The following is a 22,659-nucleotide window of genomic DNA, read 5'->3' as shown; positions in this document are numbered from 1 at the left end:
GGGCCTCTAAAGAAAGAATCAAAAAGATTCCTGCAACCAATGGCATCTGCAAAACAGTTGTCCAGGAAGGAAGGTCTTCCCAGAGTGAGCAGCACACATTCCCCCCACACATAAACACACACCCCTTCCTCATTAAATCTTTTCCCTCTCCCAAGCCCATTCTCAAACTCTGCTTTCTTAAAGTCATTTTCACTCAATGACAAACATCTTCTCACTGGCGTTCTACAAATATAATCTCTATCACAAACGACAAAAGAGTCAGAATGGCAGAGCTAGGAGAGATCTTAGATTGATTTTAAATTACAGGGAGAACAGAATCAAACAATAAACATTCACTGAATGCTTATATGCAAGGCTCCATACAAGAAAACGTGAAGGGGAAGGGAGGGAAGAGAAGTAAAAGGCAAACCCTTAACCTCAAGGTACTCAGAGTCTCACTGACAAGAATTGTTTTTCCTTCTGGACTCCATGTATTAGGAAGAACACTGATAAAATGGAGCATGTCAAAAGGAAGAATGGCAGGACAACAGGAGATCATTGAGCAGCAAACATAGCATATCCTGTCAACATAACACAACATAAGATAGACCAACACATACATATTGGTTAGTTTTGTTCAATGGATTTCTTTTCTTTTTTTTAAACAAAGGATGTGCAGAGGAATATATTAGGAAATGAAGATGATGTTAAAAGATCACAATAATTTTTAAAAATAAGCATTTCTCAAGCACCACTATTTTGCCAAGTATTGTGCCAATTCTGGGAATAGAAAGACAAAAACAAACGGTCCCTGTCCTCAATAATATTCTATTCAGTTTGTCAGTTGCACTAGTTGACTCCCCCCTGAGGCTGGTGTTAAGTAACTTTCCAGGGTCACACAGCTAGGAAGTGTTAAGTGTCTGAGACCACATTTGAACTCGGTTCCTCCTGAATTCAGGGCTGGTGCTCTATCAACTGCGCCCCCTAGCTGCCCCCGCACTAGTTGACTTTTGAGATTTTTTGAGATGCAACCTATGATCCTATGTCACAACCAAATATATTAAGATTTTACAAATACCATATGGTCATGTGTGGTAGATACTTAATGACAGTAATGGCTAGAGAAATTCAGAGGAAAGGAAGATCAAGGAAGGCTTCCTTGACTATGGAGGATTTGAACTGAGACTGAGGATGGGTAGGATTTAGATTGGTAAAGACAAAGGGGAGGGAGAATAATCCTATGGTCTATGAGAATAATCCTATGGTCTATGAGAATAATCCCTAAAAAGAGAAGTTGGCTAAATATACTACTACAATGAGAAATTCTAATATGGAATAAAAAAGGAAGATGTCTTGCAAACTTGAATGTTCTTCCATAATAGGATATCCTGGCCTTAGCCACACACCCTCTCCCTGCTTGATACTCTTACTCTATCCCATTTCTAGAACTGCTTAAATGTGCCAAGTCCCGATAGCAACTTCTAGCAAGTTTATGGAGAAATCCTTCCTGCTATTGTTTAAAGACCATTGGGCATGAGGATCTCTGGTGATATCACCAATTTTATCTCTTCCCTATTCTTCTTCATCACCCCATAGACTCTTAAATCAGCTTGGGAAGAGAGGAAGGCAGAAAGATGATGGTGGTCAGTGTGCTCTTTTAGCTTTAACACTGCCTCAGTTTTCTGTTTTGGATTGTTATGTTTTGGGGAAGGGTTTTGCTCACTTGGGATTTCCATAGTTAAGCCACATGGTCATTCCTATATTACCACATCTAAAAGGGCAGGAGGTGGTGCAGTAGGTAGAGTGCCAGACTTGCAGTAAGGAAGCTATGAATTCAGATCTCACACATTTACTAGCTGCGTTATTCGAAGAAGTTTACGTTGTCTGGCCTCTCTCTGCCATAGTTTCTTCTTTTGTAACGGGGATAATATTAATACATACCTTATAAGGAATGAGATGACATGTGTAAAGCATATTGCAAATCTTGAATTCCTATATAAATGCTATTACTACTGCTGCTTCTTTCAGCACTGATTGGTTCATCTAATTCTTCTCTGAAGCCTTTTTAAAAACCTCAGTAATGGACCACAGTATGTCTATCTATGGCGATCTAAGTGTTTAAGTGTTTACATGGGGAACTTTCTGATGAACTCAGATTTTATTTTTATTGAATCTTGTATTTTTATTTATTTTCTTAATTTCCAAATATATTTCTTTTCCTTCCCACACCTAGGAGGTCATTTTAAAAAGAAGTTCAGAAAAACCAACCAATATCAACTGGATCTGACAGTATGTGAAATATTCCATACATACAGTCCTCTATCTCTGCAAAGAATGGGGGGAAGTCTATTTTCTCAGCTCTTTCTCCTATGCCAAGCTTAGTTGCCAAGACTATGCAGTTGTTTTTTATTCGATTTTAAAAGAACATCTAGGTAACAGAAAATGGTACATAACAATGAATTCACAAGCAGAATGGAACTGGAATAGTGCATAGAATGCTTAAATGAGTTAAAGCTTATAAAAACCACTAAAGCCACAAAAATACTTCTAGAATTATGATTATCAAGGAAAGTAATAACAAAGAGATAGGCCTGCTATTTGGGCTAGGTGGGATTATATTAAAAAATGACAGAGTGAAATCAGAACAACCTAGCTGCTATTTTCTCTTTTTTAAAAAAATGTTCAATCTGAAAACAAAAATTATTAACAGTGAACTCAAGATTAGAAGATAGCTGGTTTAATGAGTTCAAGTTACCTGGCTCAGACAAATTACATATTAGAACACTGAAATTGCTGAATTGCTATCTGTGATTTTTGAGGAATGGTGAAAATTGAAGCAACGTACTGGAATTGGACATGGGCAACAACCCAATTTTCAAAAACAGCAAGAAAGTAGTAGATTCTGCTCACTTTAGATAGGCAAGACTAATGTCCAGATATCAATGCTTCAATATATCCATGATCTCAGTTGGATAATAAATGCAAATAGATGACAATAAGGAAGATGTGTGTTGTTTTAATTTAAAGAAATTTTTAAATAACAGTATGTCTGTGGGAAAAGCTTCACACTAACTCAAAGCAAGTATTGATTATTAAATTGGAAACATTGGCTCAAAACAAGGGAAGACAGTAACACTTCAAACTATCCAAGAATGGAATGGGCTGAATCTGGAGATAATGTACCCTAGGCCCTCCACTGGACAGTGCTATAGTAGAGGACCTAGATGGTGGCAGCTGTTGAGGTTCTTTGTCACAATGAGATTTCTAACCTTCATGGATTAGAAACTCTTCTCTATAATGTTATTGATTTCCTCCTTCACATCTTAGCTACTGGAGTTATAATGCCCTTCCCACTTCCTGAGCACTTCTGTATCATCTGAACAGTTCATTTTCTCTCTCTCACTCTTGCTCTATATGTCCAGGCCACCATTTCCATCATGCATTTCCTGGTGTGCTAATCTTTACACACAAATATAAATCATAACATATGATAGCATATAGTGTACTTAACTCTGCCATCCATTTATCCACGCCTTTTGATGGACTTATTTGATTTGACTAACTGATCATGTATGCATATACATACATACACATGTATAACTTTGGATGGCTAGAGGCGAAGTGGATCAAGCATCATGCATGGGATCAGAAAGACTCTTCACTCTCTAGCTGGGTGACCTTGGACAAGTCTCTTCACCCTGTTTGTCTCAAGTTCTTCATCTATAACAGGAGCTAGAGAAGGAAATGGCAGAATGTATCAGGGGCAGGACTAGAAGCCAGCTCTTCCTGTGAGAAGGCCACCTTCCAATGTTCACACTATGTAACACTAGATATGCATATATATGTATAAATACACACACATATATATATACATATATACACATATATATGTATATATGCAATTTTATTTCATATACATATATAAGGCAAGGCTTGATTAATGTAGTGTCAAAGTGTCAAAGGATGAGAAAAAAATTTTAAATGAGGCAGCAGTCAATTTCTACACAGTATTCAAATAAAATGTAAACTAAAAAGGGCCTAGAATTGATAAATCTTGAAAAATCTAGTTTCATTAGAATTAATGAGGCAGAAGCCACAGTTTAAGGAACAATGAAGAGTGGGGATGATTAAGATACTAGAAGACAGGGGAGATTCAAGGGCACAAGTACAAGAACTGGCTGTGGAAAGGAAGATAGTTCCCTCCTTGAGATGTAAAGAAAGAAAAGCCTGAACAATTAATGTCAAGATATTTAAGATGTAAAGAAAAGATGGAGACTGTTCATCCAAGATAACCTTGGTTTTCTCATTTCTCTCTTCTTTGGTTAATTGCTGTTTTATCACTCCTTATTTTGCTGAGGAAATAACAGTCCCAACAAGCCAACTACTTCCCTTGGAAGAATTAATCATTACATAAAGGTTGTGGGTTCTATAATATTTCACATAGAAGAATACACATATTCTTGCATATGGGAGTTAAATGTCACACATGAGGACATTGGCCCCTAGCCTCTCCACCTCCAAGTTCTCTCTGACAGCACAGAGTACGCTCCTTTTCCAGAAGCAGTAGCTACCTTATCCAGAGGGAACAGGCCTGACGTTTGTACTTAGAATGATGACAATGAAGAAAACTTGCATCTTGCAGCTACAATGCTGCTTGAGGGCCACATCCCAAACCATCAAACTGGGGATGTAGGCAGGGAATCGGGAGCTTACAATGAAGAAAACTTGGTGTTATTCTTAGATACTGCAAACCTGCAAAGAAAAAAAAAAAGAACTGGGGCTCTGGTAAGAAAAGTCATTGTTTGTTACTGATTATACATTTTAAACTAGTCCAACACCTTAATGTCCTTTGTTGATAAACTTCCCCTTTTTCTTTTCATTTGCAAAAACTATGACTGTCTTTGTGTCAAAGATGATTAATTAAATTTAGAAACCTCACTTCTGTTTATATTTCTATTTCCTGTCAATTAACTGAGGAACTTTTCTTCTATTTAAATTCATAAAAAAACTGAAATTGAGTTTGAATTTTAGAAATGTGTTTTAAACTCTATTATATTTTCCTTAACATAACTCCAAGAATCCAGAATTCATATAATTCTTTTGACTAAAACAGAAGGTTATAGACAATTAGCCCTGAGAGTTCAAGTAAATAATGAAACATAATTAGTTAGCTAACAGATTCTTCATCATTGTAAAGATTTGCATTTAGTCTTTAATATGCAGGACCTGAGTTCAAATTTGATCTTAGACAATTACTAGTGACCCTGACCAAGTCACTTAATTCTGTTTGCCTCAGTTTCCTCATCTATAAATGGAATTGGAGAAGGAAATAGCAAACTGCTCCAATATCTCTGTCAAGAAAACCCCAAATAGTCATGAAGACTTGGATACAATTAATCCACTAAATAACAATAAAACATGATAATCACCACCACCATTATCATTATAGATACTGGCTATAATTCTATATCAAGGCTGTGCAAAAAAACATTAATATGGATAAAACACAAACCCATTGATCCAGCGCTCAAAGGAGGGACAGTGTGGTGTTTATTAGTTTGAGGTTTTTAAGTCATTTACAAAAAGGGCCAAGAGGAGCAGGGCAGGAGGATAGCCTGTACAGAAGGAGAAGTCAGAGAGTCAATGTGCTCAGACTGTGATCATATCATAATCTAAAGAAAAGAGAACTCTTACAGGTTCTGACATTTTCTAATTCTGTGTCACTAATGTTCAGATTGTGTATTTGTTTCCAATTTTGCTTTATATTATATATTTCTTAGCTGTTAGTGAAGGCTGGGCCAATAAAGGCTATAAAATGGTCAAATTAGAAACAATCTTTAGATTTAAGTCCTACACACTATTCCATGACCTCAGCTAAGCTAAACTCACTTTCTAGGATATTTCAGAAAGAATATTTCAGAAAGTTTTAATTATATATTTTTAAATCAGCAAAAATTCATCTTTTCCTCATAAAACTCCAACCTTCCCCATTGGGAACTAAGTAAAAATAAAACTGTGTCACAAACATGCAGTTAAGTAAAGAAAATGGCATTATTTGGCCTTGACGTATCCAGAGAAACACATCCCATTTGATACTCTGCACCCTTCAGCTCTCTCCTTGGAGGGGGCTCCCTAAGGAGTCAAGGTCAGAGTTCCAATCTGGTCACAGAGACTGGCGAGTCTCGGAGCCCTCGGCAAGCCACTTCCCCTCCTATTTGTCCCTAATTCCTCAGCAGCAGCACCTATCCCACAGGACTGTTGTGAGGACCAAATGATAATATCTGTACTCTGAAGGGTCTGGCACATCACACAAATGCTGCTTCACACGCACTCCTCTCTGGAGACAGGAAGCGTAGGCCACCATTAGTCCTGAGCCAGAGCATACAGTCATGACGATAAGATCTTGTTCCTCATTCTTTCAAACTTGTTTTTCTTTACCATATTGATGTTCTGGATCTGTTCTCTTCACTCTGAATCAGTTTACTGATGAAGACTTATGTCTTCACAGCTTTCTCTGAAACCACCCCTTTTCATTTCTTAAAGCACAATAAGTTTCCATGACATTTATATACCACTGCCATTCCCCATTTGATGAACATGCCTTCAGATTCCCATTTTTTCCATCTCAAAAAAATTATATTTTTACACATCCTTAGAATTTGTTTTGCTAAAGACTAATCCCTCTCTAAACTACCTTTCTTCTAATTCTCCCTTTTCCCTTTTTCATGTTGTATGTCTTTTTACTTCTTTGACCAATTCAGATGAGCAAGCCATTCTATCCATCACTACCATCCCACTACTGGTTTTTACAGATGTCTACTTGCATACCTGATGATGTGGGATAATTTTCTCTAATCTTTCTCCTCCTCCTCCACTATCTCAAATGTATTTCTCTTTCCTTCTTCCATTCTTCTCTTAAGATTACCAAACATAAGAGAATCAGTCCTAGGCCTTCAGTCTCCTATGACCCTTGATGGTGATAGGGTTCAGTGAGGAACACAGGTATCATCTCCCTATATTAGAAAATAAGCAATTTATCCTTGTGTAGTCCATTGTCACTTCAATTGTGATTACTTTTTTATGTTTCTTTTAACTCCTGTATTTGATGTCAAAGTTTTTCCATCAGGAATGTTTGGAAGTTCTCTACTTCATTAAAGCCATTCTTCCTGCCCCCAATCCTCACCCTTATAGCATTATACTTAGTTTTACTATATAAATTATTCTTGACCATAAACCCATATCCTTTGCCTTCTACAGTCTAGTATTCTATGTTCAGTATTCCTAGATACTAATGACTGCTAAAATCATATGGGAACCTTAGTACTGCATTTTCTCTGGCTGCTTACAACATTTTTTTTTTCTTTGATCTGGAAAACTCTGGAATTTGGTTAAAATGTTCTCAGGGGTTGATATTTTGAAGTTACTTTCAAGAGGTTACTAGTAGATTCTTTCTCTTTTCACTTTGCCTTTGATTCTAACACATCTGGACAGTTTTCTTTTAAGATTTCCTGAAATGTGATGTCTATATGCTTTGTTTGGCATTCAGATAGTCCAATGAGTCAAACTATTTCTCCTTGATGTGTTTTCTGGGTTAAGGTATATTTGCTATGAGACACTTTATATTTTATTCTACTTTGTTCAATCTTTTCATTATGTTTGAATATTTCTTGTCTCAATGAGTCACTAACTTCCATTGGTCCATTTTAATTTTCAAGGACTTTGATGCTTGCTTGGACCAGGTTTTGTATCTCTTGAGCCAAAATGGCATTTCTTTTCTAATTCTTTCTTTTAAAGTTCTTAATTTTTCTCTTCCAATTTTCCTTTCATTTCATTGATAAAATATTTTTAAATTAATTTTTCTTCAGGTCTTCCCAAATGCTTGAATTTTGTGATCAAAGTATATTTTTCTTTGCTTTGCTTGTGGATATTTTGGAATCATTATCTTCTAAGTTTGTATCTTGTATCTTCTAAGTTTGTATCTTCTTGATTTCTGACTTGATGTTAGTGCTAGGTTCTGTGCATTTCTAAAGGGAAGGTCTGGACTGGTCTTGATCCTACATTCTTAGGGGGTTAAATGTTATGTTGCTCCAGAATCTCAGAGACAGTTCAGACTGAGTTCCTACAAATTTTCAGTAATAATAATAATAGCTAACATTTATATCCTGATTATTATGTACCTGGCACAGGGAGGCAAAATCTGATTGCTACTCTTGTATTAGCTCTGGGAGATCCTGACCTGGGTTTCAGTCTGAGAAATGGTAGATAGCTGCCAGACTCAGCCAATGTCAGCCAGCTGGGAAGTTCTGCTAGTTCAGAGGGACACAACTGCAGGCTTCCCTTTGATCTGGAATTCTTGCTCTGGTTATTCACCTCTCCTAGCTTTTGAATTCCACAGCTTCTGCTTGTTTTTGAACCTGCTTTTTTCTTGATTTGGTTTCCCTAGCTGGGAATACTAATCCCATTCCCCATGATTTAGAACTGGGTAATGGGCAACCAAGCTTCCAGTTGGCACCAGTTCCTGTTGAAATGGTCTGGTATGGCTCTGGAAATAACCTTGGAAGGTTCTGGGACCCCTGTTTTTCCAAGTAAATAGATCCTCCTTACTCTAGAATGCTCCTCATATAGTACTTCTAGCCAGACCCATTCCCCAGTATTCATAAACTACTATGTGTTTTTCTCTATTCTGGTCTAGGCTAGAAAAATGACTCACTATAACTTTGTCATACATTTCCCCATCAGGATTTGATGTTATGTGTTTTCCAAATCTGTTTGGAAGAAGTGGTTTGTTATATTTTGGGGTTGGTTTGGGTTTTTTGTGGGAGAGGAAGGAGCTCACTGCTTCCTTCTATTCTGCCATCTTGTTTTACCTCTCAAAAGTAATTTCTAGTATTTTGCAAGTGCTTCAAGCTGTTGGTTATCCTGAAAGATTTAAGATCACCCAATTCTATTATTTTAGAGCCAGCACCAGCTTAGCACTCATGGCTAGGAAGACCTCTTAAACAAAAACATACCCATTTAATAAAATCCCATAGCATTATCAATATGAATTGGAAAATGGAAAATTTATTAGGAATACTTACTAAATATTTTACTAAAAGGATTATATATTTATTAATGAGACAAATTGCTGGATAGAGATTTAAGAAAGTGGCTACTATATTGTGAACTGATCCAAACATTCTGAAAAGCAATTTGGAACAATGTTCAGAGAGTTATAAAATTGTGCATCTTTTTTATTTAGCAATACAACTATTAGATCTGTATCCCAAAGAGATTTTTTTTTAAAGGGAAAGGAATATATTTGAAGAAAAATAATTATAGCAGTTCTTTTTGTGATGGCAAAAAAATGGAAACTGAGGGGATATTTATTAATTGGGGAATATCTGAACAAGTTGTGATATATAATTGTAATAGACTATACTATGGTATAAGAAATGACAGGCAGGATGGTTTAAAAAAAAAACCTGGGAAGACATATGAACTGATACAAAGTGAAGTGATAGAACCAGGAAAACATTGTATACAATAACAACAATAGTGTATGATGGTCAACTACAATGACTTAAATTATTCTCAGTAATACATGATCCAAAACAAAGGACTCCTTGTCAAAGGACTCATGATGAAAAATGCTATCCACTTCCAGAGAAATGACAGAGTCTGAATGTAAATTGAAGTATAATATTTTTCATTTTCTTTTTTTGTTCGGATTTTCTAATATGACAAATATGAAAATATGTTTTGCATGATTGCATATGTATAATCTATAGCAAACCTATATCAAACTGCTTACAATCTCAGGGTTGGGAGGAAGGGAAGGAGGAGGAGAATTTGGAACTCAAAAATTTTCAAAATGCATGTTAAAAATGAGTTTACATTTAATTGGGAAGAATAAAATACTATGTTACAGAATGTTACTGCTCTATAAGAAACTATCAGCAGGATGATTTCAGAAAGTCCCAGAGAGGCTGACATAAATTGAAGTTAAGTGAAGTGAGTAGAACCAAGAGAACATTGTACATAGCAACAAGATTATGTGATGATCAACTCTGATGGACGTGACTCTTTTCAACAATAAGATGATTCAAGCCAGTTCCAATATGGATGAAACAGAGAGAGCCATCCGCGCATCCAAAGAAAGTACTGTGGGGACTGAATATGGATCACAACATAGTTTTTTATTGTTTACTTTTTTCTTTCTCATTTTTTCCTTTTTTATTTGATTTTTCTTGTGCAGCATGATAAATGTGGAAATATGAGAAGAATTGTACATGTTTAATATATATTGGATTACTTGCTTTCTATGGGGGGGGGGAAAGAAGAAGAAAAATTTGGAACACAAGGTTTTACAAGAGTGAATGTTGAAAACTATCTTTGCTTATATTTTGAAAGTTAAAATAATTATTATTAAAAATGAATAAATTCATCCAAAAAAGAGAATAAAATGTTATTCAAAAAGAAAAGAAAGCTTAACTACTTTATAAGAATTTCACATGTACATCAAAAAAAAAAACAAGAAGTATCAAGGTGTGATGGATGGTGGGCTGGTTTCAGAGAGCCAGGTCTCATACATATTAGCTCTGAGACCATAGACAAGTAAGTCACTTAACCAAGTTCCCTAAACTTGAAGATCACAGGCAACTTGGAGATGAACTGATTCTGTTTTGAGATTTTAAGAGGGGAAAGAGAAGTGAGGGTAAAATGAATACACTTCTATAGAAAGGAAGAAGAGGTTGAAACTTGCTCTCTCACAATTGGGATATATGAGAAGGGTATACAAACATGGACGAAAGAGTGGAAAGAATGGGTTACTATGCATCAGACAGAGGAGAACTGAACAGACACACAGTTTTGTGCAGAAACACATCAAATTCCAGAGGGATGGGAGGCAGAGATAAGAATGATGATGATATTAGAAACAGAATAACCACAAGAAAAACGAATTACTTGATCCTGAAGCAGGGTAAAAAGCAAAGAATCAGAATTTAAATCAGTATCTATCAATTGAAGAAAGTTGAACAGCCTGTATGTAATGGAATATTATTGTACTATAAGAAATAACAAAAGATGACTGCAGAGAAGCTTGGATAATATAAGCTGATATAGAATGAAGAGTGCAGAACTAAGAGAACAAATCATACAGGGATAACAACATTGTAATTATAATTTAAAAGACTTCAGAATTCATATCAATGCAATCAAGCATTTTGTCTTTGGGGGTCATATAATTAAGCATGTTACCCATCTCCTGACAGAATAGTTGATGGACTCAAGATACAGAAAAAGATATACATTTTTGGATACATTCAATGTGTAATCTAGTTATTTGGGTTTTTTTTTGTTTTTTGGTTTTGTTTTGTTTTTACTGTAGTTATATGTTATGAGGTATTTTTTTCCTCTAAGTTTTTAATTAGAAGAGGGGATGGAAGGAATGATAATGCCAAAAAAAGAGCACTATTGAAACATTTTTAAATTCACAGAAAGGAAGAGAAAGAAGCAAATAGGGAAATCAACCTGTGGAATTATTATATAATTTAAACCAAGTTGTACCATACAAATTCTCTTTTTGTGTCCTGGTATGGATATAGAAATAATCCTTTTGGGTTTTTGAGTTAATAATAAACATAAGAATTTAAAATGTAACAAATCCAGAATCCATTCCCCCCCCTTCCGAAAACCAACAAAGCAAAATCAATATGGATTACATTCAAGGCATAGACGCAACTCCATATGTAAGATTGGATAATAAAACAGCACTTATGAAAATGAAATCCTAATTATAGGTAGAGGATAGAAAAACAATGAATAGCTACCTTGTTTAACAATACAGAGATTCACAAAGCTAAAGGGCTCTTTCTAAATAGTAAATTGGCTTTCACCATTATTCATATTTTCTCTCTATTTCAGAGTAGCAGCCACTACGCTACCTAAGAAATTAATGGTTTGCTTTGCTCCCTCACAATAGTTAATTTAACAGAATTTCCAAAGGCTGGTCAGTTTGAAACTCCTATATCTCTAAAGGAAAACAAATATACATTTAGAATTCAAGGATGAACCAGAACTGTAGCTGGAATAGCTTTGTAATTACTGAGTTATAGATCCTCTAAATTGAGGCATCATAGAAAAATGGAAATTACAGATTCTCTCTTAAATATATAGCACTTTTTAGGATCATTCATTCTCCTTGTTTGTGCAAAAGATCACAAATGGATACAATTCAAATTTTTCTAACGAAGAAAAAGCTTATTGAAGAGTTACTTTCAAAAAAACCATTCCTGCTTATAAAAGATGATTTTGGTACCTGAATTTAATGTCCATTTCTTGCTCATATTTTCTCTGTTCTAGAATGCAACAAACCATGGCCCAGAAATTAGAAAACCACATAGACAGTGAAGCTACATAGAACATCTTTCAAATATTGTAGAAATGGCCCAAATCAATTGGGTGAACAAGACAGATCCGTAGGATAATTTATTCAAAATACTCACTCACATGCTGCTCTAGGCTAAGTGTTTCTTCTCCCAACCAGGTTGTTCTGTATACTAGCACATCATCTCATCAAACATGGGCCCAGGTGGATCCATCTTCCCACTTTAGAGCAAATTTCTTAGAGCTAGAGCAGGTCATGTCACAATGAAGCTAGAGCAATATCATCATTATCTTCAAAGTGAAGGGGGCAAAAGGGTTAGAGAGTATGTAGGAATCATCAAGGAGAATCTGGGATATTGGATTATGATCAAGATAAGAAAAAAAGGCAATATGATCTCTTTGGAATGCAGGAAAACCAAACTCTTAATGTTTGGGCAATTCTGGTCAAATTGGATCAGCCGAGTTTACTTTTTGAAACTCTTCAACAAGTTCAATTGTATGAAATATTCTTTATTTGATTCAGTACTTTTTATAAATAAGAGTCTTCTAGTCAAAGATTACTGACATTACTTTTTCCTAGAGCTATTTGCAAATAGGAACAGAGAAATGAAAATTGGGATACCACTTATAGCTTCTCATAGCTAAGATCATGTGAAGCATGAGATGGGAACACTGGTTCTTGCTTGTCTAGCATAAGCTTATTTTAAAAGCCTGATCGGATGCAAGGAAATAAGGGTGCCAAAAGAGAAATTACTTTTAAATAATTCTTCTGACCTGCAAAATGAGAACGAAGTAGTCTACAGGTTTGTTTCGCTGGTAGAGGTAGTATTCTGGGGCTTTCTTGTTCTTCTCATCATACTTCAGCTCCTGGATGACATTGGGATGTTTTAGCAGCCTTAGAAGGATCTTCTCTGACATCTGGGACGGGCTAAATGCTTCTACTTCTACAGATATAAACACAACTTGATATTACATTTTGAATGTGTGGAAAGAAATAGTAAACTAATGTGAGTAAAAAGAGATCATGGATGCAAAATGATGCATTAATATATTAATGAAATTTCTGCTTGTTGATCCACTAAGGGCTCGATCACCTAGGTCCTGGGACAATCAGAAAAAACTGAATTCTCTTATGTTCAATTCCATCCTGATTCATTCATTAATTTTCATTTTCACAAAAAACACCTGACTTCCCAGTTAAGAGAAAAAGATTATTAACCAGAAGCAGCCTCCCTGATCCCTAGCACACCTTTCCCTAAGCCATAAGACAGCTTGTCTGACAATGACCTAAAAGAGCACAGGTCAAGAACTTAAAAATAATACAGGATTAGCCTCTACCTCTCTCTGTGTGTCTCTGTCTCTTCTCCTCTTGCCTCTCTTTCTTCTTTCTTTTTGTTCTTCTCTCTCTGCCTTTCCTTTACCTTTCTTCCCACATTTTTTCACCTCTCTCTCTCTTCCCCACTCTCTTATACACCCACATAAACACAAGATGCTGTCAGAATATCATTTTCACAATTCTTCCTTCTTTTGACATTACTAGAAATAAAAGTATAGAGGTATAGAGACTCACGAAGGCTCACATATAACCACAGTCTAATATGCATTCAAGTTATGATTTTTAAAAAATCATAGTAGTTATTACAGCTGGGAAAAATGTGGTTTCATTATAAATGACATGAATATCAATTACTAACTTCTGAGGGCTGTATTTGACCGGGCCTACAACACAAACTAAAAGTCAGATAATGAACAATTTTATTTGCTTTCATTCTGAATAATGGTTCCTAGATGGCAGAGAACACTGTTATGAGAACTTCAAAAATGCAGAACGATAATGAGTTAAACTTGTTGTTTGTTCTTTTCTTAAACCAAAAGAATATGTATGGAAATTTCAAACACAAAAATTGCGAATCCCATTTTTCTTCTTTTCAAAATATTTTCCAGCACACTGTGTGCTGCCAGGGGCGACGTGGATGTAGTCTTCGAAGGAGTCGCTAGGCAGAAAGTGTCAGTACCAGTTAGAAAGGTTAGCTAGATAGACAGAGCTCACCCTTCCCCTAAGGGGCCACTGCGGGAGCACGGGAATGGTCTTTTTGGTGTATTCAACCTTGACCTCTCTGCATCAATCAGTGCCGGCTATATTGGTGGATTGGGTAACATGACTATTCGCCTAATGGAAATTGATTTAATTTGCTGATTTGTTTTGAAGAGACCATCGAGAAATCCACGTAAAAGATTTGAAATTCTTGTTTTAGTGACAGCTAGCCGAGTCAAAGATTTTATTTTGAAAATCTAGCTGCTTTACAAATCGGTAAGGTTGCCCATGTTACCTTACCACTGGTATCCATAGTTCTTCCCAGGCAAGCTGAATAAAGGCGAATTGGTCAACTGCCTAAATCAGACCGGCCCAACGATGTCCAGGTCTCAGGACTCGGCTCCCTACTCCACAAAAGCAGGCTCTACCATGGGGTTTATTTGCGAGCAGTTAACCTGATGAACTGTACATGCAGGTGGCAGCACTAACGCTCATCCTTACCTTTCAGACCAATTTAAAGTTACTGGTCCACCCCTGGTAAATGTCTCAGAGGGTTCATGCCGACACTGAACACAGGAGAGGAGAGAGTTTAAAAAGAAAAACAAAACAAAACAAAACACAAAAGTGGCATTATTTGTCACCCCATTTCCCAGCGCCCCCCCACAACCCACCCTGTCCTGGTCGGTGAGAAATAAGTGATTCCAAACCGTGATAAGCGGCACTTGCCTGTTGCTAGGAAACGGTGCATTGCCAGGAGCAACTGTGGTGATATTTTAACCTTCATCTCACTGTCTGTCTGCTTGAAGGCAGAGAAATCTTGCTTCCTTTCCCGATGGGCCACTTTCTTTTTAGTCCTATTATCAGCTGGGGGAGAGGTAGGAAAAGAGGGAAGGAAAAAAAAAAAAAAAGGAAGTTTGTTTCATGAGATCAAGGATCTCTATGAAAGAAAGTGTCAGTACCAGTTAGAAAGGTTATACCTTCCTCTGTAGGAGTGCTTGTATACACACACACACACACACACACACACACACACACACACACACACACACACTCCAAGGAAGAGAGGGAAGAAGAGAGAGAATCCCCCCAATAGTGACTCATGTCTCTTAGGATTACATGACCACAAGAATGAAGTAAGGAAAATAAACCTTGAGAATGCAACAACTTAATTCACAAGAATCTTTGGAAAATGCATTTTAAAAATTCACAAATTTGATAGCAAGGAGCAACTTTTCCTAATAAAGTTGTATAGATGGTATATGACATAGAAGCATGCTCTTTTATCTCTTCTATTCACTCTTTTGTGGTGACTTCATCGATTGTCATGGATTCAATTAGCATCTCTATGAAGATGACTCAAATCTACAAATATAGTCCTCATTTTCTTCCAGATTATAATCCTGCATCATCAGCTGATGTCTGGATCTCTCTCAGGTGTTCTATTGGCCCCTCACTAAAAAGAACTCTCGTTATCTTCCTTTAAACCAGCCTAAATGTCTCTGTTTCAATTAAGAGCAATACTTCCTTCCAGACACCATCAGCCATAAACAAAATTTATCTTTGTTTCTTAACTGTGTCCCCATCCCCTTTTCTCCCTCTATTTCCTTCATGGGTAGATACTGCATCCCTACTTCTAGGCTCTTGGATTGGCCATGTTGGGGTCATTCCTTCTTGACTCTTCTCTTTTCCTCACTCTCTTGATACAGTCACTTGCCAGGCCTCCCTATTTACAGTCCACCATCTCTCAGACCTATCCCCTTCTTTCCAGGCACACAACATCCTAGTTTGAGCATTTATCACCTTTGGCCTGGATTATTTATTGCTTAGTTTCTCTCCAATCCACTCTCGACATAATTGCCAAGATAATCTATACAAAGCATGCCTGACAGTGCCAATCTCCTCTCCCAAATCCTGAGTGATGCCCCTTGCTGACTGAACCCAGATGCTCTGGAGGTAGGTGACCTTGCCCAGCCTCCCTCACGTAAATCCAGCTCACCTGCATGTCATGACATCCCCTCCCTGACACCATCACATCCTCTTTGAGAACAAAAAACAGACAACAAAATATAAACCCTTCAGCCTGGCTTTCACAACCTTTCTGGACTTCTCTACTCCCTGAATCTGTGTAATCTCCATCCTGCTTAAACCACAGCAATAGTTGCTCCCCAATCTCAATTCTTCATCTCCCATCTCTGCGCATTTGTACAGGTTCTCCTCCATGTTTGTAATTAACCTTGCCATCTCCTCCTCTCAAAATGCTTCTGTTGCATTCAGTTTCACCTCAGGTAAGACCTCCTCCCATGGAGTCTTCCCTACCCCCATTTGTTACTGGTCTTCTTCCATAATTTTCTTTGCACTCTCCTTATCTGTGCATTTTCCCCAGTAGAATAGAAGCTCCTGGAGGACAGAGGATGTATTGCTTTTATTTTTGCACCTCAAGGACAAGCACAATGCTCTGAATATAGTTTACAATGCTAAATTCAATATAACTTAAAGGCTCTGACATGATACTTTGATCTATACCATATCTTAGTTATGTCAGTCAACATTTAATAAGTCTCTGCTATCTGTAATATGCTAATGTAGAAAAATGAAAAGAACCCTGCACATGGATTCATGAAACCTGACTCTACAATTTAAACTACCTGATATTAGTTGCATGTCCCTGAGCAATTGCACTTAAACTGTCTATGCCTCAGTTTCTTCATCTATAAAATGGGAAAATCTCTCACAGGGTTAGCAAGAAAATGCATATAAAATACATACATATATAGTGTATGAATTTGAATTATAAATATGAATTATTATTACTACTATTATGTACATTTGGAGATATGCCAAAAGAGACAGAAGATTTAGTTGCTTCTTTCAAGGAGCATTTATTGCTCAGAAATTGTGAAAAATACACTTAAAACCAATATGAACAACATCACAAAAATATTTCACTAAGTTCAAATTAGCTAATAAATTCATTTAACACTAAGTGATAGATGTGCAAGAATGAAGAACATTGTATGGGGTTAATTTTACCGGGTTGTCTGGGGAAAAAAAGAAAATTGTCATTTGTCTTAAACATACTATGTACATACATATTTGTATATATGTGCATATATCTACCTATACACCACTAAGTCACATACAGAGAATATGTTTAAGAATGGAAATTATTATTCTTTTTTTTTCCTGAGGCTGGGGTTAAGTGACTTGCCCAGGGTCACACAGCTAGGAAGTATTAAGTGTCTGAGACCAGATTTTAACTCGGGACCTCCTAAATTCAAGGTTGGCGCTCTATCCACTGCGCCACCTAGCTGCCCCTTGGAAATTATTATTCTTAAAATGCAAGGCAATTTTTCAGAAAGATTTGTATTAAATACTAGACCTGTACCTTCCTTGTTAGGTAGGAATCTCCCTCTACCAATGTAGACTGGCCAGTTTAAAACTGGGTATTTTAAGAAGCAGGACAGTATAATATTCCAAACTTTGAGTTAGAAAGACTTTGATTAGAATTCTTCTTTAATCCTTCCTTACCATATGGCTCTGGGAAACTGACTTAATTTTTCTCTGCCTCAGTTTCCTCAACTGTAATATAATAACATCTACTTCCCACAGGGTTGTTATGAGAATCAAATGAGATAATATATGCAAAGTACTTTGCAAATCTTAGAGTGCCTTATAAATGTCTATTATTATTACTATTATTATTGCTATATTATGTTTAAAGAAGCTGTTTTACCTCTCTGAGTCAGTTTTTTTCTTTGTAAATGAAGGGATTGGATGAGATAAAGCCTAAGGTTCTGCCTTCTCACCCCTGCACCTCAAGATCTTATGATCTTATACTAGAAGCTTGATAAGAACTCATATCATTTTGATATACTTTTATATCCAGATGAACACTTACTTAAATAACTCAGGGATTATGGTAATCTTTTTTAAGCTATAGTAGAAAGTTCCATATGCTGCTGTTACTAAAAAATAAAATAAAAAGCATCCAGCAAACCTCTGTTCTGATTTGTAGGCTGTTTCTCTGATGACAGACTATCACCAGACTCATATTCAAAGCCTATCCAGTTTAGTAAAATTTTCCAATACTTAAGCAGGATTGAAATAGGGCCTTTAATCAGATTTTTATGGATATACATCAATAAAGAAAGGAAAACTTAATTCTGTCTCTTGAGGGAGGAGTCATAGACTTAGCTGACTGTTAAACTGAATTTAAATGTATGGGGCTATATGATAGAATCTGTCTGAAATTCAACCAACCAGTCAACAACTATCACTTGAGTGACAACTATGTGCAAGACTATTAGGCTCTTTTGTGGAAATGGTTGAAATGTACTTCTGTGCCCTCAAAATTTCAAAAGCCCTCCCATATTTAATTGATCCTTGACTTGACCTTAGGATCTAGATCTTTTAGGAAGAGGCACCTCTTTTTATTGGCTTATAGAAGGAAGAAGACAAAATACTTTTCACCTTTTTTTTTTTTTTATTTTCTTCTAAAGAGATCTTGAAAGCAAAAAAGTATGAAGGAAAGAGTGACAAGGTAGTAATAAGTACCAAAGCTCATGGAATATCATGATGTGATAAAGGTAATTATGTTCTTTTCAGACAGACATATCTAGGTAGGAAAAAACAGCACTGAACAAGATTGTGAAACCCCCCCTTTTTTCATTATGTGTATTACTCATTTTAGAGGCAGTGATGTCAACTGAGGGACAAATACTAGATTATTCAATAGATACAAGTCTTGGGACCACCCAAAGTTGTTAAGTGAGTGAAAGCCAAATTGATCTGTACTTATAAGGCTTCTGCTATAGAATATCAATTTCTTTAACTCATTTTAAATTCCAAATTCCTTACCTCCTAACTCCTTCTCCTGCCCCACTGAGAAAGCAAGAAAAATATTACCCATTATAAACAAGTATAGTCAAACAAAACAAGTTTCTATGTTTAGCCACATCCAAGAAATAAAAATACAAACAAAAGCTTCAATCTGCAATGAGTCTACCTCCTTCCCCCAAAGATGGGAAGCATTGTCTTTTCTTGAGTCCTCTGGAATTGTGCCTGATCAATGTGTTTAAATTGGAGTTCCTTTCAGAGTTATTTATCTTTAGAATATCACATAAATTATTCTCCTGGTTTTATTCACTTTGCATCAGTTCACATAAGTCTTCCCAGATTTCTCTGAAATAATTCTTTTCATCATTTCTTATAGCACAAGAGTATTCTATCACACTCATATATCATAACTTGTTCAGCCACACCTCAATTCATGAGAATTCCTTTATCCCTTCAGTTTCCAAATCCTTGTCGCTACAAAAAATAAAAATAAAAAAAAAAAATGCTATAAATACTTTTGTATATAAGAGGCCTTTTCCTCTTTTGTTGCTCTCTTTGGGGTATGGATTTAGTAGCAGTAATGCTGGGTTTAAAGCTTCTAGATACGACAGCTCGCTACAGGCACAGTTCCAAATTGCCTTCAAGAATGGTTGGATTGGTTCTCAGCTCTATCAATACCACATTAATTTACCTGTTTTCCCATCCCTTTTTTATCATCTTGGCCAAACAGAATAAAAAATAATAAACACAAGGATTTGGCGATCTGAGGCAACAAGTCAATATATAACAGAAATTAAGATATGTACTTGCACTAGTAGTACAGATAGGTTAAAAATCTCTCTAAGTATTTTCACTTGGCTTCAAAGTGTCAATAGCTCTCCCCATACTTAGTTGATCCTTGACTTGACCTTAGGATCTAGATCTTTTAAGAAGAGGCACCTCTTTTTATTGGCTTATAGAAGGAAGAAGACAAAATACTTTTTACCTTTTTCTGATTTTCTTCTAAAGAGATCTTGAAAGCAAAAAAGAGGGACAAGGTAGTAATAATTGTAAATAAGTGTTAAGTGCTTAGCACAGTGCCTGCACATAATAAGAACTATACAAAAGTTAACTATCATCATCATTATTATAATTATTATCTGTAGGTATGCATGTGCACATATATATATACATATATATATACATATTTATGTACACTATATACATGCATGTATTTCATTTCTAAACCAAAAGATTGCCCCCATTATTGATGCAGAGCATGGCTCCTCCATATTTTACTGGATGGCCTTCATGAATTGTGGCCAAAACAACAATTTCCCTAGTAGCCAATCCTGGGCAGGGAGAGGTATGAGCCTTTCTGACCTTAGTTGCCAAGCATTCAGTCTGTTACAAGACACATACTGGAATCCTTTCCAGTTAACAAGATCTGCCAGAATGTGGATTCAGTTAAAACAGTCTCCAAGAACCAGGGTTACCTTAATGGTCCTCTGCAATGGGAGCAGGATAGTAATATAGCTTCAAAAAATACTAGTACTAGTGTCTTTCCAAAATAGAAATAAAAGAAAGTATTAGAAAGTGCAAATCCCAAAATCCCATCCATTTTCCCATCACTTTTCATCTATGGGCACTATTAATGACAATACTCCCATCTCTAGCTTATTTGTACACCTAGCATCAATATTATTATTTACTAGTTATTAGTAGAAACAAATTCTCTCCTAATAGTCTACTTAGCCTGGTGGACCCAGGGAATGTTTTGTATATAATCGAATCTCACCAATATTTTACCCTCAGGAAATATTGAGAGAAAGGAGGAACTTCATTGAAGTAAGCAGTTATGTAATAGGTCTGGGGAGTAAGTATATAAATAATCAATCTCAAACGAAAATAAGGTTAAAAAAAACCTAAGGCTAGAATCTTAAATTATTAGCAATTAGTACTGATTGCTTCCAGATCATCCAAGTGGAATTTAAGCCTTGGATCACTATGTTGTCATTCTCTATGTTAGTCTGAATGAATAACTGACATCATGAGGACAAAGAGAGCTAAAATGTTTAAAATAGTCCCCTTCTTGATCTACCATGCTGGATTCCAAAAAAGTCTTTGGATGGATGGGCAGTAGGGAAGAATTTCATTTTACCCAATCTAGACCTGTGATTTCATTAGTGTAGGGAGCTCTCATCATGAAAACACTATTATCAATGTTAATTAGTATTTCCTTTGCTACTTAGAAAATTAAAGGAACAAATAGTCACATGGTCACACAATTAATAGTAAGACAAACTCTATTCTCCTTGAGTCTAAAACCAGCCCTTAGTTCACTATACTATACTGCCTCTCTTTTGTCAATCAAGAAGAGGTAAAAACAATTTAAACTAAGATTGAATTTTTAGATATAAACAAAACTTTTTAAAAAGTCCTAAGGACTTGACAACTAAATTCTACTCAAAATTTATCAAATGGATCTGTAATCACATCCATTTAGAAGCTCCCACCAATGATGCCTGCCCAACCTGTACAGCTCTTGTTCATGTCCTCCTATGAGTTTGTCACCAGGGAGTCACTAAACTGGGGAAAAATTATCAGACTTGGAAAATGAAACTTGTTTCCTTATAAATGGTTTCTATTGGTGTATAATTAAGAAATCATTCTTGAGAATTAAAATCATTGAAAAAATAAAGAGAACTAAATCATTGACTTCTTTCTTTGAAACATTAGCTGAAAATTGCTCAAAGAAGGCCATCCTTCTGACATCTTGAGGATACCAATAGAGTTCTATTGCTATACACTGTTATCCCTCACCATAAGACAAAACCATTTTCTACCATTAATTGACCTATCATTCCCTGATGACATATTTTATTACTATTCTTTACTTAAGTTCCAGTGTTCATTGTTGCAGAAGTTTACACCCAACTCTGGGACCTTTAATGTGATATTCACTTATAATCCTTTGAAGATTCCATGCATCCATCATATAACATGAGCAGGAAAATATTACAATAAAAAATAATATCAAATTACTTGGACTCACTTGAAAAGTATGCACTTTTATCATCACACAGGGTTAGCCTGAGAACAATCAGCAAATCAATGAATTATCTTTTGTTAACATTTCAAAAGAGGAAATCAATTATTTAACCTATTCTTAAATATAGAGTACCAACAATCACTAACAAAGAAAACAGGTTTAATTTTGCAAGTCAAATTAAATGTCCAAATCTATTGCTTTCTAACATGGAGCCAAAATTGGACAACATTTTTCAGCAGAACCAGTGTGACTAACATAAATAGCAGAGCAAACCAACATTTGGCTTTTAGAAATAAAGTATATATAGAAGTGGAGCTCATGGATGTATTGATTGTTCTTTGATCCTAAGGACATTAGGCACAGGATCAATATACATATAAATACAGGCCTCATGTGGAGCAGACATTTC

At 36.0% G+C, this 22,659-nt stretch overlaps 1 protein-coding gene across 5 annotated transcripts in view; it reads right to left on the bottom strand.

Moving 5' to 3' along the window:
- CNNM2 (cyclin and CBS domain divalent metal cation transport mediator 2) overlaps positions 1–22,659 on the bottom strand; it is a 147,364-nt gene that overhangs the window by 10,399 nt on the left and 114,306 nt on the right. For 3 of the 5 annotated variants that reach the window (XM_074295474.1, XM_074295475.1, XM_074295477.1), the window contains exons 3-4: positions 15,110–15,247; positions 13,123–13,292 (exon numbers count right to left, since the gene is read on the bottom strand). In XM_074295474.1, coding sequence (XP_074151575.1) covers positions 13,123–13,292; positions 15,110–15,247 — 308 coding nt within the window. Of the gene's footprint in view, positions 1–4,592; positions 4,732–13,122; positions 13,293–14,884; positions 14,950–15,109; positions 15,248–22,659 lie in introns of those variants that run through there. The other 2 variants (XM_074295478.1, XR_012487044.1) reach the window with 2 other exon arrangements.

The sequence above is a fragment of the Sminthopsis crassicaudata genome, chromosome 2 (assembly GCF_048593235.1).
Source record: "Sminthopsis crassicaudata isolate SCR6 chromosome 2, ASM4859323v1, whole genome shotgun sequence".
NCBI lineage: Eukaryota > Metazoa > Chordata > Mammalia > Dasyuromorphia > Dasyuridae > Sminthopsis > Sminthopsis crassicaudata.
Note: the sequence above shows the minus strand (reverse complement) of the source record. Positions and strands in the feature narration are given on the sequence as shown.